The sequence below is a fragment of the Hordeum vulgare genome, chromosome 2H (genome assembly GCF_904849725.1).
Source record: "Hordeum vulgare subsp. vulgare chromosome 2H, MorexV3_pseudomolecules_assembly, whole genome shotgun sequence".
Lineage (NCBI taxonomy): Eukaryota > Viridiplantae > Streptophyta > Magnoliopsida > Poales > Poaceae > Hordeum > Hordeum vulgare.
In genome coordinates this window covers 22684297-22702915 of record NC_058519.1, presented here as the reverse complement: position 1 = coordinate 22702915, position 18619 = coordinate 22684297, and the positions used below count along the sequence as shown (strand labels likewise).

General features: G+C 41.6%; 1 protein-coding gene across 1 annotated transcript; it reads right to left on the bottom strand.

The window, feature by feature from the left end:
• Positions 1-10777: 10777 nt before the first annotated feature.
• On the bottom strand, positions 10778-14378 carry LOC123429298. Its single transcript, XM_045113355.1, has 6 exons — positions 14160-14378; positions 13797-13877; positions 12395-12556; positions 12264-12317; positions 11964-12110; positions 10778-11231 (listed from the first exon to the last, which is right to left on the bottom strand). Exons 1-6 carry the CDS (start codon positions 14277-14279, stop codon positions 10857-10859), a joined length of 939 nt encoding a protein of 312 aa, XP_044969290.1. The 5' UTR covers positions 14280-14378; the 3' UTR covers positions 10778-10856.
• Between the last annotated feature and the right edge of the window lie 4241 nt (positions 14379-18619).

Below are 18619 nucleotides of genomic sequence, written 5' to 3'. Positions count from 1 at the left end.
AGTAAGACTCAGTGCCCAGCAACTGTTGAAGATAGAGAGCATATGCGCTCCGTCCCCTATGCTTCAGCCATAGGTTCTATCATGTATGCGATGTTGTGCACTAGACCGGATGTTGGCCTGGCCATAAGTATGGCAGGTAGGTTCCAGAGTAATCCAGGAGTGGATCACTGGACAGCGGTCAAGAATATCCTGAAGTACCTGAAAAGGACTAAGGAGATGTTTCTCGTATATGGAGGTGACGAAGAGCTCGCCGTAAAAGGTTACGTCGATGCAAGCTTTGACACAGATCCGGACGACTCTAAGTCGCAAACTGGATACGTATTTATTCTTAATGGGGGTGCAGTAAGCTGGTGCTGTTCCAAGAAAAGCGTCGTAGCAGATTCTACATGTGAAGCGGAGTACATGGCTGCCTCGGAGGCGGCTAAGGAGGGTGTCTGGATGAAGCAGTTCATGACGGATCTTGGAGTGGTGCCAAGCGCACTGAATCCAATAACCTTGTTCTGTGACAACACTGGTGCCATTGCCTTGGCAAAGGAACCACGGTTTCACAAGAAGACCAGACACATCAAACGACGCTTCAACCTCATCCGCGATTACGTCGAGGGAGAGGACGTGAATATATGCAAAGTGCACACGGATCTGAATGTAGCAGACCCGCTGACTAAACCTCTTCCACGGCCAAAACATGATCAACACCAGAACTGTATGGGTGTTAGATTTATTACAATGTAATTCACATGGTGATGTGAGGGCTAGATTATTGACTCTAGTGCAAGTGGGAGACTGTTGGAATTATGCCCTAGAGGCAATAATAAATATGGTTATTATTATAATTCCTGTATCAAGATAATCGTTTATTATCCATGCTATAATTGTATTGAATGAAGACTCATTTACATGTGTGGATACATAGACAAAACACCGTCCCTAGCAAGCCTCTAGTTGGCTAGCAAGTTGATCAAAGATAGTCAGTGTCTTCTGATTATGAACAAGGTGTTGTTGCTTGATAACTGGATCACGTCATTAGGAGAATCACGTGATGGACTAGACCCAAACTAATAGACGTAGCATGTTGATCGTGTCATTTTGTTGCTACTGTTTTCTGCGTGTCAAGTATTTATTCCTATGACCATGAGATCATATAACTCACTAACACCGGAGGAATGCTTTGTGTGTATCAAACGTCGCAACGTAACTGGGTGACTATAAAGATGCTCTACAGGTATCTCCGAAGGTGTTAGTTGAGTTAGTATGGATCAAGACTGGGATTTGTCACTCCGTGTGAACGGAGAGGTATCTCGGGGCCCACTCGGTAATACAACATCACACACAAGCCTTGCAAGCAATGTAACTTAGTGTAAGTTGCGGGATCTTGTATTACGGAACGAGTAAAGAGAATTGCCGGTAAACGAGATTGAAATAGGTATATGGATACTAACGATCGAATCTCGGGCAAGTAATATACCGAAGGACAAAGGGAATGACATACGGGATTATATGAATCCTTGGCACCGAGGTTCAAACGATAAGATATTCGTAGAATATGTAGGATCCAATATGGGCATCCAGGTCCCGCTATTGCATATTGACCGAGGAGTCTCTCGGTCATGTCTACATAGTTCTCGAACCCGCAGGGTCTGCACACTTAAGGTTCGACGTTGTTTTATGGGTATTTGAGTTATATGGTTGGTTACCGGATGTTGTTCGGAGTCCCGGATGAGATCACAGAAGTCACGAGGGTTTCCGAAATGGTCCGGAAACGAAGATTGATATATAGGATGACCTCATTTGATTACCGGAAGGTTTTCGGAGTTACCGGAAATGTACCGGGAATGACGAATGGGTTCCGGGAGTTCACCGGGGGGGGCAACCCACCCCGAGGAAGCCCATAGGCCTTGAGGGTGGCACACCAGCCCTTAGTGGGCTGGTGGGACAGCCCAAAAGGGCTCTATGCGCCAAGAAGGAAAAATCAAGAGAGAAAAGAAAAAAAAGGGAGGAGGTGGGAAGGAAGGGGGACTCCCTCCCACCAAACCAAGTCCAACTCGGTTTGGGGGGGGAGTCCTCCCCCCTTGGACTCGGCCGACCCCCTTGGGGCTCAAAGGCAAGGTCCCCTCCCTCCCACCTATATATACGGAGGTTTTAGGGCTGATTTGAGACGATTTTTTTCCACGGCAGCCCGACCACATACCTCCACGGTTTTTCCTCTAGATCGCGTTTCTGCGGAGCTCGGGCGGAGCCCTGCTGAGACAAGGTCATCACCAATCTCCGGAGCGTCGTCACGCTGCCGGAGAACTCTTCTACCTCTCCGTCTCTCTTGCTGGATCAAGAAGGCCGAGATCATCGTCGAGCTGTACGTGTGCTGAACGCGGAGGTGCTGTCCGTTCGGTACTAGATCGTGGGACTGATCGCGGGATTGTTCGCGGGGCGGATCGAGGGACGTGAGGACGTTCCACTACATCAACCGCGTTCACTAACGCTTCTGTTGTACGATCTACAAGGGTACGTAGATCACTCATCCCCTCTCGTAGATGGGCATTACCATGATAGGTCTTCATGCGCGTAGGAAATTTTTTGTTTCCCATGCGACGTTCCCCAACATTCATGACGGATCTTGGAGTGGTGTCAAGCGCACTGAATCCAATAACCTTGTTCTGTGACAACACGGGTGCCATTGCCTTAGCAAAGGAACCACAGTTTCACAAGAAGTCCAGACACATCAAACGACGCTTCAACCTCATCCGCGACTACGTCGAAAGGGGAGGACGTAAATATATGCAAAGTGCACACGATCTGAATGTAGCAGACCCACTGACTAAACCTCTTCCACGGGCAAAGCATGATCAACACCAGAACTTTATGGGTGTTAGATTTATTACAATGTAATTCGCATGATGATGTGAGGGCTAGATTATTGACTCTAGTGCAAGTGGGAGACTGTTGGAATTACGCCCTAGAGGCAATAATAAATATAGTTATTATTATAATTCCTGTATCAAGATAATCGTTTATTATCCATGCTATAATTGTATTGAATGAAGACTCATTTACATGTGTGGATACATAGACAAAACACTGTCCCTAGCAAGCCTCTAGTTGGCTAGCCAGTTGATCAAAGATAGTCAGTGTCTTCTGATTATGAACAAGGTGTTGTTGCTTGATAACTGGATCACGTCATTAGGAGAATCACGTGATGGACTAGACCCAAACTAATAGACGTAGCATGTTGATTGTGTCATTTTGTTGCTACTGTTTTTCTGCGTGTCAAGTATTTGTTCCTATGACCATGAGATCATATAACTCACTAACACCGGAGGAATAGTTTGTGTGTATCAAACGTCGCAACGTAACTGGGTGACTATAAAGATGCTCTACAGGTATCTCCGAAGGTGTTCGTTGAGTTAGTATGGATCAAGACTGGGATTTGTCACTCCGTGTGACGGAGAGGTATCTCGGGGCCCACTCGGTAATACAACATCACACACAAGCCTTGCAAGCAATGTGACTTAGTGTAAGTTGCGGGATCTTGTATTACGGAACGAGTAAAGAGACTTGCCGGTAAACGAGATTGACATAGGTATGCGGATACTGACGATCGAATCTCGGGCAAGTAACATACCGAAGGACAAAGGGAATGGCATACGGGATTATATGAATCCTTGGCACTGAGGTTCAAACGATAAGATCTTCGTAGAATATGTAGGATCCAATATGGGCATCCAGGTCCCGCTATTGGATATTGACCGAGGAGTCTCTCGGGTAATGTCTACATAGTTCTCGAACCCGCAGGGTATGCACACTTAAGGTTCGACGTTGTTTTATGCGTATTTGAGTTATATGGTTGGTTACCGAATGTTGTTCGGAGTCCCGGATGAGAACACGGACGTCACGAGGGTTTCCGGAATGGTCCGGAAACGAAGATTGATATATAGGATGACCTCATTTGATTACGAGAAGGTTTTCGGAGTTACCGGGAATGTACCGGGAATGACGAATGGGTTCCGGGAGTTCACCGGGGGGGGGGGGGGCAACCCATCCCGGGGAAGCCCAAAGGCCTTGGGGGTGGCACACCAGCCCTTAGTGGGCTGGTGGGACAGCCCAAGAAGGCCCTATGTGTCATAGGAAGAAAATCATAGAGAAAAGAAAAAAAGGAGGAGGTGGGAAAGGCAAGAAGGACTCCACCCACCAAACCAAGTTGGACTCAGTTTGGGGGGGGGGGGGGTAGACCTTCCCCCCTTGGCTCGGCCGACCCCCTTGGGGCAAGGCAAGGATCCCCCTCTTCCCCCTATATATACGGAGGTTTTAGGGCTGATTTGAGACGACTTTTCCACGGCAGCCCGACCACATACCTCCACGGTTTTTCCTCTAGATCGTGTTTCTGCGGAGCTCGGGCGGAGCCCTGCTGAGACAAGATCATCACCAACCTCCGGAGCGCCGTCACGCTGCCGGAGAACTCTTCTACCTCTCCGTCTCTCTTGCTGGATCAAGAAGGCCAAGATCATCGTCGAGCTGTACGTGTGCTGAACGCGGAGGTGCCGTCCGTTCGGCACTAGATCGTGGGACTGATCGCGGGACGGTTCGCGGGGCGGATCGAGGGACGTGAGGACGTTCCACTACATCAACCGCGTTCACTAACGCTTCTGCTGTACGGTCTACAAGGGTACGTAGATCACACATCCCCTCAAGTAGATGGACATCACCATGATAGGTCTTCGTGCGCGTAGGAAATTTTTTGTTTCCCATGCGACGTTTCCAAACATTAAATACCCCCCAGGGTATGGGGTGGGCCGGTGGGCTGGACTGGTTGGGCCGGCCAGCTGGGGTGTTTTTTTTTCATTTTTTGTTTTCTTTTTATTTCATTTACAGTTTTAGTTTTATTTTATTTTTAGCAACAATTCCCTTTAATAAAAATGTGTGTTAATGTCCATTAAATATCTTGTAATATTCTGCATTGCCTCACATAGTTTGAGCATTTTTGGAAATTGTTGGAATTATCCGAGGAATTAAAGGGCATTTTTTAAATGCTTTAAAGCTCCGTTATTGATGGTGGGGTCCACTCCAACATCAAGGTGATGTTGTGTTCCTTAACATCATTTGTTTTGTGATTTATAACAAATGTGCATCAATTTTAATTTGCTGTTTGCAACTTTATTTTATCACAATAAAATTCAAGGGCCTTTTGCAAAGGAATTTGAAATGAGATATGACTTTCAACTTGATCATATCCTGTTTAGCAAAATGATTAGGCACTGATCATGGTCATCACTGTAGCTTAATTACAATGATCACTCTAGCAAAAGCTGAGGATGTCACAGTGGCGGCGGCTACCAGCAAAAAGGCAATGGTGGAGGCGGCCACTACTAGGGTTCGGGCAACAACAACGAGCAGCACGACAACTACAACAACACCAGGCGTCCGTTCCAAGGCTATGATGAGTATGAAAACATTTGCCAAATTTGTAAAAAGAACAATCATATTGCGAAGGACCGTGATTGGCGCTATGCCGATAACAATTTTCAATGCAAAAAAGTTGAGCAGCTGCAGATGGCTCCGATGGAGTGGACACAAATTGGTACGTTGACTCCTGCGCCACCAACCACATTACCAACGAACTAGAGAAGGTGACGATGCACGATAAGTACCAAGGCCATGATCAAGTTCATAACGCCAATGGTGAAGGTATGAAAATAGATCACATTGGTCATGCAATTGTTACAACCCCTTTTCGTGATATTCATCTTAGAAATGTCTTACATGCTCCAGAAACTTCAAAAAATCTCCTCTCTGTTCATTGTATAGTTATTGATAATCGTGTCTATCTTGAATTTCACCCGTACTTCTTTTTGATTCGAGATGAGGTCACGAGGAACATTCTCTATCGAGGTAGATGTGTGCATGGGCTTTCTCCGTTGATTCCCCAATTTAGAAGCTTCAATAAACAAGTTTGTGGTGTGATCAAACTTTCTTCAGAACGGTGGCATGCTCGTTTAGGCCATCCATCTTTTTCTATTGTTCAACAAGTGCTTAGAAATAATCAGCTCACATGTGCGGGTGAGCGTCGTCTTGATACTATATGTGATTCTTGTCAAAGAGCAAAGTATCATCAACTACCATATCCTATTTCTACTAGCATATCCACAAAACCTTTGCATCTTATTTTTCCTGGTGTATGGGGTCCAACCCCCTCCTTAGTTGGTAGACATACTTATTATGTTAGTTTTATTGACGACTATAGTAAGTTTACTTGGTTATATCTTCTCAAAAACCGTTCTAACGTTTTTCAAGTTTTTCGTCAATTTCAAGCACTTGTTGAACGACAACTTGATAGCAAAATCGTCGCTGTCCAATCTGATTGGGGTGGAGAGTATGAGAAACCAAACTCCTTTTTTAAAACCTTGGGCATATATCATCATGTTTCATGTCCTCACGCACACCAACAAAATGGCTCTGCCAAACGTAAGCATAGACACATCATTGAAGTAGATCTTTCCCTACTTGCTGGCACGTCCATGCCTCTCAAGTTTTGGGATGAAGCCTATCTTACCACCGTCCATCTTATTAACATGCTTTCCAGTCGGGTTATCAATAATGACACACCCATGCATATGCTTTTTCACACATGACCAAACTATACCTCTCTTCGTGTTTTCTGTTTTGCTTGTTGGCCAAACCATCGTCCATATAACACTCGCAAACTTAGTTTCAGATCTAAGCAATGTGTTTTTCTTGGCTACAGTGCTCAACACAAACGGGTAAAATGCCTAGATGTCTCCACTGGTCGTGTCTACATATCTCGCGTCATTGTTTTTGATGAAACTGTCTTCCCTTTTGCCAATCTACACCAAAACGTCGGCGCTTTACTCAAGAAGGAAATCCTTCTCCTTCCTGCTCATCTCACAATTTTTTCTCATGGGGATAATAATTGTACTGCTCATGTATCTAACCCTTCTAATCATGGCAATGAAGTTTTTGATCCTAGCAGGAGAAAATGCAGTGCAAAACAACTCCGAAAATCGCCCCAACACGCATGATTTTATGTGTCTCCCGATGGGCAGCAGGGCTGTCCTCGAATCCTCCTCGGGGTCGGCACATGCGGCTTTGACCGAATCCTCCTCGAGATCGCTGTCTCGTGCAGAGTGCGGCTCTGGCGAACCGGTGTCTCGCGCGTGCGGGCTGACTCGGTCGACCGATCAGTTTGGCGCGGTCCCACTTTTCTACGTGAGGCGGACCACCTCGGGATCTTCTGCGACTCCCGCTTCTCCAGCCGCTGCACCCTCAACAGCCCACGTCGTCGCAGATGATCCAGAGCCTCCTGGCGCCGGTGCTACCCGATCCTCCTCGAGATTGCTGGCTCTGGATCATGTCGAGGGATCTTCTGCACCTCCTTCTGGATCTTCTACACGGGCTCCACCAAGTTGAACTCCACCGTGCACTAGGCTAAAAACATGGGTAATTCAAGATACCAATTACAAAGTTAAATTTAGTCTGGCTTGTGCAACAGGCGAATCGAGTACATTCCGTGAAGCAAGTACGGATCCAAAGTGGCGACAAGCTATGGAAGAAGAATTTCATGCACTTCAGAAAAACAAAACCTGGCATCTTGTTCCTGCACACCGAGGTAAAAAATTGATTGATTTCAAATGGGTGTTCACAATAAAGAAAAAGTCAGATGGCACTATAGATCGCTACAAAGCTAGACTTGTTGTTAAGGGCTTCAAGCAAAGGTATGTCATTGATTATGAGGATACTTTTAGCCCTGTGGTTAAAGCTGCTACCATCCGTCTTGTTCTATCTATTGTTGTGTCCATAGGTTGGAGTCTCAGACCCCTAGATGTGCAGAACGCGTTTCTTCATGGTGTTCTGGAAGAGGAAGTGTATATGAAGCAACTTCCTGGGTCTGAAGATAAGGATAAACCTTTTCATGTATGCAGACTTGATAAATCCCTCTATGGACTGAAGCAAGGTCCCAGAACATGGTACTCTCATTTGAGCTCAAAATTGCACACCTTAGGTTTTGTTGCTTCCAAGTCTGATACATCGCTATTCATTTACAAGAAGTTTAATACCTCCATATTTGTGCTCATATATGTTGATGACATCATTGTTACAAGTTCATCAAATGAAGATATAACTGCTTTACCGAAAGATTTAAACTCTGATTTGCTCTTAAGGATCTACGAGACTTGCATTATTTTCTTGGCATTGAAGTTCAGAAAAATAGAGAGGGTGGTTTGCATTTGTCTCAGGGAAAATATGCAACTAATCTCCTTAGTAGAGCTGGAATACAACACTGCAAACCTTCACCAACACCACTGTCTAGCTCAGAGAAACTCTCTCTCATAGAAGGAGAACTCTTGACTCAAGAGGATGGCACCACATACAGGAGCTTGGTAGGTGCTCTTCAATACTTAACGCTTACAGGGCCTGGCATTTCTTTTGTTGTAAATAAAGTTTGCCAGTTTCTTCATGCACCAACCACTGTTCACTGGACAACTGCTAAACATATACTGAGATATGTGAGCAATACACTGCAAATTGGTCTTACCGTGAGCAAATCACCATCTACACTTGTCAGTGCTTTCTCTGACTCTGATTGGGTAGGTTGTTTAGATGACAGAAGATCCATAGGAGGATTTGCTATTTTCTTTGGACCAAACTTGATATCCTGGTGTGCAAAGAAACATGCAACAGTCTCCAAGTCTAGCACTGAAGCAAAATTTAAGGCACTAGCAAATGCAAGTGCAGAAATCATTTGGGTTAAGTCCATGTTGAGAGAACTTGGTATTAGCCGCACACAAACTCCATGTCTTTGGTGTGACAATCTTGGTGCCACTTATTTGTCAGCAAATCCTGTTTTTCATGCTAGGACTAAGCATATAGAAATCGACTATCATTTTGTGAGAGAAAGAGTTGCAAGCAAAGAATTGAAGATCACATTTGTTCACTCAAGAGATCAAGTTGCAGATGGGTTTACAAAGGCTTTACGTACAAAGTTATTTGAAGTGTTTAAACATAATCTCAACTTAGGAAAGTTTTGATTATGGGAGGGTGTTGAAACACGTCATATCTCTAGATGGTTATGCCCAAAGGCTTGCCTTGCAAGACAAGGATGTATTCAGGAGGTAGTTTAAACTAGTTTGTTATCTCGATTATCTCTCTCTGCCTCCTGTAATATCTCCAAAGATCTCAAGTAGATCGATCTCTGTAACCTACCGAGAGTTGGCTCTCCTGATCAATATATACCACCACGGCTCCCATGTATGGGGGTAGAGACGCTTCATATACTTTTCACATGCCGTGTAGAGATTGTTTACTCACGAGAGTGGGGATGACTTCACAGATAGTAGGTTCATTTTTTTTGGAACTGAAGGCATTCAGATGTATGGATAAAAATACATAGTTTATAGAAAATTTATAGAGAATCTACTTTCCATAGATAAGAGCACCAAATTATTTTGAGAATCAACTAACAACAAATTTGTAGCCCAGGTGATTCACTGCGTCCCTCTCGCCAAATTGGGATGAATCTTCTTATGCATGTTTTTGATTATTCAAGGCACAATGAAAGCCAATATCCATCATGGCAATGGGGTAAATAAGGGAGACGATGAGTTGTCGCGATAGAAAAGAGAAATGACTATTTTCTCTTCACGTTTAAGTGTACGCTTAACTAGATCTGTTTATATTGTTTCCCAACCGCCATTTTTGCCGTTTCTTGAATATGACCATTTTGTTTATTTACTTTTATTTGTTTTCAGAGGACAAGTACTATTATGTCTTTGTAGTTATTCCAAAACACATACTCCCTCCGTCCATAATATAAAAGTTTTTTGACAATAACATAGTGTGAAAAAGGCTCTTGTACTATAAGATAGAGTATGTAGTACATATTTACCAGATTGTCCCTCGACCAAGCTGCTTTTGCTTCCAACATTCATTTGGCCCAACCAAACACAAAACATGCCGAAGCCCACTACCACCACTCTGAATAGCACCATCTCCTCTCGGCCACTCTCCTCAACTTTCACTCCCCAGTCCCCACTCCACCCAAATCCCCGACGATGCCAAGTTGAAACCCTTGCCATCGCTCACTACAGGCGGCTACGGAGCCGGGGCTGATTATTGGCATCAACATGGAGTAGGCGGCGGCCGCCCATCGCCTACGACTGCACCCCCGTGCTTACCCATGGCTTTCTTCTCCACTGCTCCTCTGATCGCCCTCGTCCTCCCAAGTTCTCTCCTCCACACGCTACTGTCCAAGCTCCTCTCCGTTCCCTTGCCTTCAATCGAAAGGTGTTGTACTATCGAAAGATGAGGATGCTGCCCCAAGACTCGGTGGTGGGACCCAGTGGGAGATCTCTGAGCACAAGTACCTCGTCACGCCTAGGTCACCATGCGAGAACCACCGTCGAAGCCCCAAAACCATCACAACGTAGAGAAGAACCTGCCAGCGGAATCGATGGAGACCAGAAGAGAAGCTCCTCATGGGACATTGCCCACCCTCCAACACTCCCAAGATGGACGAAGTTACAACAATCATCATATAATACCATATAAGATTTAGCTCACTGGATTTTCTCTATATAACATGGGTTTTTGTTTGTCCTTGAATATATTAAAATAATTGATGTTTTATTAAATCAAGCCTACCCCAACTTGATGTCTTATGGGTTTCAACTCTAGCCTACCCCAACTTGTTTGGGACTGAAAGGCTTGGTTGTTGTTGTTGTTGTTGTTGTTGATGATGTTTTATTAAATCATGAGAGGCAATAAAAACTTGTGTCCTCAACCAATACAATAATTTCTTTACAATAGTTTATGATTTATTAAATCATTAAAGGCAAGAATAACTCCCGTCTTCAACCAATACAACCATTAGGTCCACCATAGTAAAACACGTAGCCCCTATTGATTTTAACTGTGAAGTCAGTTTCATTGTAGCAATCTGGCTTGTTAACTAACTGGATCATGTGAGTTGTAATTGGGTCCCGAGCTTGGCCGCTGGCATCGTAGATCTTAATATGCCTAAAGTATGCAGATCTCTTATCATCTTCATCATCCGGGAAGTGACCACTTCCCATTGGAGGGCCATGTGTATTTTTTAGATAATTCACAAATCCTGTCAGGGCTAGTATTCGTGTTTTTCCAGGGCAAAGTTGTGCTGGAAAATGCCCCAAGAATGACGGTCTGTCTAAATCATGTCGATACACCACCCAGTCTCCAGATTTTGGATCCTGAAGTATACAATAAACAAGGGATGATGGTCATAAATGATAATGTTCATGCTACAGAAGTGTAAAGAAACTAGATAGCTAGAAAGGAATCTCTTGTGAACATTTTTTATATTCTTATATTCCTTGTCCTCATAGTAAAATCTGACATAACCTTTAGCATCCATCTAATTAAGTGATTTAACACATTAACCAAGTTCAACTTTTTCATGGTCATAACACTCCATGATTTGAGGACAAGGAATGTAAAAATATAAGGATACTAACTAAACAGTACTCCCTCTGTAAACTAATATAAGAGAGTTTAGATTATTAAAGTAGTGTTTTAAATGTTTTTATATTAGTTTACGGAGGGAGTATCATGCTGTTTTCCTGGAGCATTTGGGTTGTATGTACTGAGAAAACCATGTTCGAGAATAGCTAAGCTTCCAAGTGTCATCGCCAATATTGAACAAGAGCTTGCCATGCATGGTTGGCTAGTCAACCGAGAATCTTAAGAGCGTACATCTATATGAATCGATGATTAGGTTTATGTAACATATACATTTTCTTGTGTATTTACTGTACTTAATGTAGTAAACAAAAGAATGCTGACATCCTTTCATACTGTTTTAAGTAAAAACACATTTATAAGGATGCGTGTGTGTGTGTGTGTGTGTGCATGTGTGTGTGCGTGTGTACGTGCCAAGGCAACCGTATAAGGATGTCTACTAGGACAACAAAGGGGAGAGGGACCTCGTTTAGGCTAAGCCTGGCGTAGTAATCCGCTTCGCCATAAGTTGATTGGGGAGAGATAGCTTGGCCAGGCACTAGTGCGGCTCCACTTGCAGGAACAAATCCTGGGCACTGCAAGTTATAGCAACCTGCAGATTTGGTGTCCCTCTGAGAAAATGATACAATGAGACATGTATTATTGTTAATCGTATAAATAGATTTGCATAGTATAAACGAGTCCAAAAAGTTATAAATAGAGAAAAGTGTAAGGAGACGTCAACATTTATGTACTTTATCAGAAATGGCATAGTATACACTTACCGTCGTGTATGTAAAGAATCGGACATCTCTGTTATGATACATAGAGGGGGAAACCTGCAAGCCAACCCATAATTTAAATAGAATTTCTTGAAAATCATTTGAGTTTATAAGAATGAGTGATATGTATGTACATGAAACCCAGCTTCAATTAAGCTGTAGTGTTCCCCTTTTTGACAGTAGATCTGTATGGCTGAGCCGGAGTCTTGATAGTTTTCTTGATTAGGCGAACCCCATATACTCATTTCAGCTCGAAGACCATAGAATTTTCCTGGCTCTGTGTGCCACATTGCATACTATTTATATAAAGATATACCTCATATTAGTGAATAGTCAGAAACAGTTATAGTGCAGAAGCATTATATTTTACAATTTCTGGGTGGCTTCTTGGCAGCGATAAGACGCTCTTCTTCCTAGAATTTACGATGTGGTGTTTAGGTGATCCTTTATACGCTATCATGATTTCCCTATGTCTTAACTAAGTAGGTTTGTTTGAATTAGCCTTCTCTACAAGCTGCATGGGTCATGCCGATGTAGCATCGGAAATTTCACAAAAACAATTGGTGCATCGGCTAACTCCTAGCTAAAGTGTGGCACGTCGGGAGTAGTATCACATAGTGCATGCATACATGGAACTTCCCGGTGAGGAAGTACGATATGTCCCCTCTAACCTAAGTGTTGGCAGATCGGGATTAGTATTACATAAAACATGCATATAACTCGATCCGTTTCTGAATCCATTGGGTGCGGTGTATTAATTTTTATATATTGCATTATTTGTCGAGATCTATATCTGAATCCATTGGATGTGGTGCATTAATTTTGTATATTGCATTCTTTGTCAAACCAGATCTGTTTCTGAATCCACTGAGTGTGGTGCATTAATTTTATACGTAGTATATTGGATTCTTTGTCAAACCAGATTTCTTTTCCTTTTTTGCAAAAAACAGATCTTTTTTCCTTTATCCATTGTGTGTGGTGCATTAATTTTCTATATTGCGCTGAGGAGAAACATATCTATAGTTCTGTACATGCTCTATGTACATTAGATTGACCAACTATTTCCGCCTGTTACGATACTTGTCATTTGGACATAGGTAAATTATTTACTATAAAATCATATGCATACATATGTCTCTAAAAGTACTTCCACAATGTGCAACTTTGAGCATTATATGTGTTCCCTGATTGATGTTTCTGGGAACTGAAGGTCTAACGAGTTGGGAAAATCCCTTCAGACCTTCTTGTTTATCACATAACAAATACCCACTCTGTACCGGTTTATTAGGCCCCGTTTTGTTTGGAACCAAAGTTTGACCATGAATTTTAACTAATAAACTTTAAACAATATTTCACCAAAATTATACCATGGAAAATCTCTTTCACATACAAGTCTAACAATATACTTTTTGTAGCATATACTTTACATTTTTTAGTCAAATAGAAAGTAAAAGTTGGATCCAAAATACAAGGGGGACAAATAAGATCGTACATGAGATAGGGAAGGAGGGAGGGAGGGAGCGAGGCGGATCGTACATGAGATATAGTGTTGCCTTTTCCATCTGTTTTAATCCTCCCGTTGAGCTGAAAAGGCTTGGATCTTGAAAGAGTACCATCCTAGAAAATATTTTTTCTAGGAAGTTAGGACAATTGTTGTACCAAGTCATAAAACATAATTATTTCCTTGCACATCTGGTGTTCTAATTTCCGATTGGCCTGATAACTTACAGTGAATAATTACAACAGAATAGAAATATTGTGTTCCAAAAAAGAATAATACAAATATTATTATTTTTCATGATCAAGTGGTCATGTAGGTACATGAACATGGTGAACCAATAAGAGAGATATTAGAAAGGGTTATATGTGTTGACAAGCTAAAAGTAAATTTATCTTTACCTTCTCATTTGTTTGTAGAGTGCCATCCAGATCTAGTGATTCGACTGAAGTGATGTAATAAGGTGCAAATGAAAAGAAGAGAAATATTGGTATGATAACATGAACCTGACCAAGACCCATGGGTACAGGGAACTGTCTTCTTTCAAAAAAACTTAAAATTCTGTGGTTCCTTGTAGTTGTCTTTGATCTAGGCAATGCTATATATATGGAGTAGAGGTAAGTTCTTTTATAGAAAGTCTTACACCGTTTCCTGTCGATGTTTGCTCAACATTTATTGAATGGCTAATTTGACGATATGTCTTTCTTTGCAGATGGATATATATCGATTGTGCCATCAATGCTATTTAATATTTGCTTGATTTACAATCGTTGTATGTCCAATTTACGAGCTTGGTTTTCCGGATAAGGAGATACTTATTGTTTCATGATATTTCATTAATAATGGACTTGATTATATCCAATAAATGGTTTTATGATTATCTGTCTTGATTTTATATGGATATGTATCAGTTGATTCATCAATATTCATTAATAATATAATTTGTTTAAATTGAAACCATTTTGTTTTATATATTTTCTTAAAACTCGTTGGCAACTTACTTTGACCTATTTTTTATGCACGGAGTTACCTAGTTAAATAGAGAAACCTACATCGAAGTGGAACATTTGGCCCCTTGGTAGTTAACGCTGTAAACCAGAATCGCGTAAAAAAATTTACTAATTTCAAAAAAGGTAAAAATTTATGAATTTTGTTTGCAACAAACAGGATAAAGCTTTACGTCCATCTAAAAAATTTGGGGTTGAAATGAATTTCGTGGTATTATCGAGGACAAAGTCAAAATCAGCACTATATTAGAGGTAATATTCACTTTGTTTTTATGAACATAATTTTTTATGGAAGTTTTTCATTGTCCATTTTATGTTCGAGTACACCAATAAGTCAACTTTGTTTGAAAAACTTTCGAAGTTTTTTGACTTTGTCCTGAGTTGCTCACTTTTTTTGCTGAAATTTGTTTATAGGGTTAATCTACAACCAGGTGTATGCTGGTATTTTCCAACCTACAATATCCAAAGATAGGGATCCACCAACTACCCTAGGTACCAACATACACTTGTCACACACTACAAAGCAATGGCGGAGAAATGGAGGGTGTGCACACTCAAAAAATAATCTACCTAATCCAAGTGGAACAATATTTAATTAAATTTTTTGAATATCCTATCATGATTTATAGAAAATACACGCACTCAACTTTATAAATAAAGCCGCCCACAATTGAGTACACAAGTTAAGTTTAACGGAACGGGGAGAAAGCCATGAGAAACAAGCTACTTAAGGTTTTAAGCTCACAACGACAATGATTACAATAGATAAGGGCAGATAGGCCAACAACCTATCGATCACCAAAATAATAAGTCTAGGCAAGCACCAACTCCGTCTAGGTGCCAGGAGCTTGATCAACAAGCAGAGATCGAATTCACCGCTGTACACACATGGGAGATCAAGAGCTCCGTGGTCTCTTTATCACCTTCCTTGATCATAGATTCCGCTGCTGGATCAAAGAGATAAGTTTACAAAGACAATCAGTAGGCTTAGAAGGAAACACATGCTCAATCGTGACCTTGTTCCTAGTTGTCCACATAGTCCAGCAAACATCGCAGAATCCAAACCAGAACAAGCGCTTGTTCTGTCCACTTTATGACCCAATAAGGGGTCACAGATCAGAGAAGGAACTTGGAGCCCATTTCACACCCATCCACAAACGAATACAACTCCAAAGTAGAAGAGCCACGTTGCAGTTAAATATGATGTGACTACTATCCTCAAGCGCCGAACAAAGAGCGCCAAATTCAGAAGCCGACCCATTTCTATTGCGAATTTGGTCCGAGGCCGACAACTTCTCACACAAGGCTTTCCACATAAAATATTTATCTTGATTGGAATTCTGGCATGCGACACATCTTTAAATTATTAGCAGTCGCACCCGTAAAAAGTATACATACAAAGATTTCATCAAGACCAACTTGAGGCAGAATGGGACTAAGTCACCGAGTCGGCCATCTCCGAAAGCACTGGGAAAAGGGCATGCAGCGAGATGGTGCCACTCTTCCAACTCAATAGGAGAGAGGGTCCTAGGGAAGCCAAGGTCCCAATTAAAATGGGAGAGCTCCAAGATGGAAATCTCCTGGCGAGCAGAGAATGAAAAAAGGGTAGGGAAAGAAACACATAAAAGGCCCGTTGGCAGTCCACCAATCAAGTCAAAAACGAGCAGAAGCACCATTACCAACAGAAAACTTAACCAGAGAACAGAAATTATCACGAACTTGAATCAACTGCCCCCAAAACTGGGAACTCTCATTCCCAGAAGCAAACAAAAGGACAACAACTAGCAAAATACTTGGCTTTAAGGAATACCACGGAACATGAGGGGGGCAATACAAAATTTTCCACCACAATTTAATGATGAGACATTTGTTCGTAGTCTTAGTGTTTCCAATACTACCTAGACCCCAGCCCCGTTATTATTCGGTGTACACATAATATCCCATTTGACAAGCCGTTATTTGTTTTTTTTTTGAACCGGGCTTCTCCCTTTCCGTTATAGACATAACCGAAATACAACATCTTTTTCGAACCAGAGCCAGAAAAGCTAGGGAAAGGAAAGAAGCGAGTTCGGGACAATACCAGGAAATTCACCGTCTGCACCTATCATCAGGAACACGGAACCTAGAATCGCTATTTCTTTTGTTATCAACAGTGTTCTAATAGAAAGCACTGTGGTGCTTGTCGTAACTAGTATGAGTGCCATATGTGAGATGATAGAAGCCCATTAGGAACATATGAAGGGAGGAGAGGAAAGCATTGGTGAGGCAAACCTTCTCCATAGTAGAGTTATAATGGCCACGCCAGGGCGTAACATGGTTGCCAAACTTGAGGACAGAGGGGGCAAAGTCGCACACAACAATATAGTTCATGAAATTATTTCCAACTTTGTAAATACAAATACAAACAGACTTACATGCATGATGCATACAGGTAGAAAATACGACACTAGGTTATGCTTTGCCATGAAAGCTTCAACTATTTCACCTTAACTTACTTTTAACAACATATATTGCTCAATAAATGTAACTAAGCAACGGTTCATCAGATTGTTACCCATACTATTTGTCAACTTATTTTTCAATGGACTCGTCGCTCAAAGTATCAACACTTCCTGGTGCCACCGGTATGATCAGTACCAGTTTTGATAAGAAAGTAGGCTAAATGATGAAGACCATGCCTTTTGTGAAGATAACACAGAGAGCTCACTAATACAAGTTGCGAGTTGGAATACAAGCCTTACCAAATATGTGCTTCATATGTGCTCGGAATAGTGGTGACTTAATAGCCAAATCATAGGGGAGAGGGGCTATATGGCTCCTGAGCTCATCTGCGTCTATGAACAGTAAAATGAAAAAAACACAACAAAAAAATAAAAAATCTGAATTTTTTTGCATGGAAGATGTTTAGGTACGTGAGGTCCATGCCAATTTTCAGAGTGATTGGACATTTGATTAGCTCTCAGGAAAAAAATAAAATTGAGGATTTATCAAACTGTTCGCACCTGTTCATTTTTTTCCCAAAACACAAAGGACAAACGTAGATGCTTCCTTGTGTAATTAGTTCAAGTGCTTGCGGTGTTATGCCGCATATTGTTCAAATTTACCTTGTGTAATTGGTTCAGCTTTTGCATTCTGTAATCTGTCCAAGCTTTGCAGATTTATGCTAGAGAATAGTGCCATTTCGAAAAAAATGCTAGAGAATAGAGCTGCTTGCAGTTTGCTGCTTCTATTTTTACTGTCGTTAGAATGCTGAAAGAGACCAAGAGTTTTGCCTCGGAAATACACTTTTGTTCCTGGTTGTATATGCATCCTATCTAAAGATTTTTTTAAATAATTAGTTAAAAAGTCAAAATAGTTCTGAAGTATTTTTAGAGTAAATTTGACTTTGTTTTATGTTAGTATATAAATTTTCAAGAAAAAACTCAATATTGACTTTTGAAAAAAAAGACAAAATTTATTTGCTATTATATATAGGCCACTGTTCGTGTTGTTTTGATAGAAAATTTGTCTTTTTCTCAAAAGAAGTCAAAGTATAATTTCCTTTTTATGGATTTTTCTTACAAGTATATTGGAAGGTCAAGTTTATTTTAAAAATATTTTTCAGAATTTTTAATATTTTTACTAAATTATTATTTTTTATATATAAGGCATATACACCCAGGTTTCAAAAGTTCCCCTCGTGTTTTGCCTTAGCTTGTTCTGATCTGTTGAACTTGGCCGGCCGTCCGTGGCACCAACCGTGCCGTCCTAGCCAGCACCAGGAGTATTGCAGTAACCCGACTTTAGAGTATGTCCAACAGTGGCCGTAAAAAACGCACGTACGGAAAAATTGTGCGCGCGGAACGGTTTCAGCG

Coding starts and splice junctions, on each gene's coding strand:
- LOC123429298 (XM_045113355.1), bottom strand. CDS start 14,279: ATGGGTCTTGGTCAGGTTCATGTTATCATACCAATATTTCTCTTCTTT. Junction 12,318..12,394: donor TAATTGAAGCTGGGTTTCAT/GTACATACATAT, acceptor GTTGGCTTGCAG/GTTTCCCCCTCTATGTATCA. Junction 12,111..12,263: donor GATTCTTTACATACACGACG/GTAAGTGTATAC, acceptor TCATTTTCTCAG/AGGGACACCAAATCTGCAGG.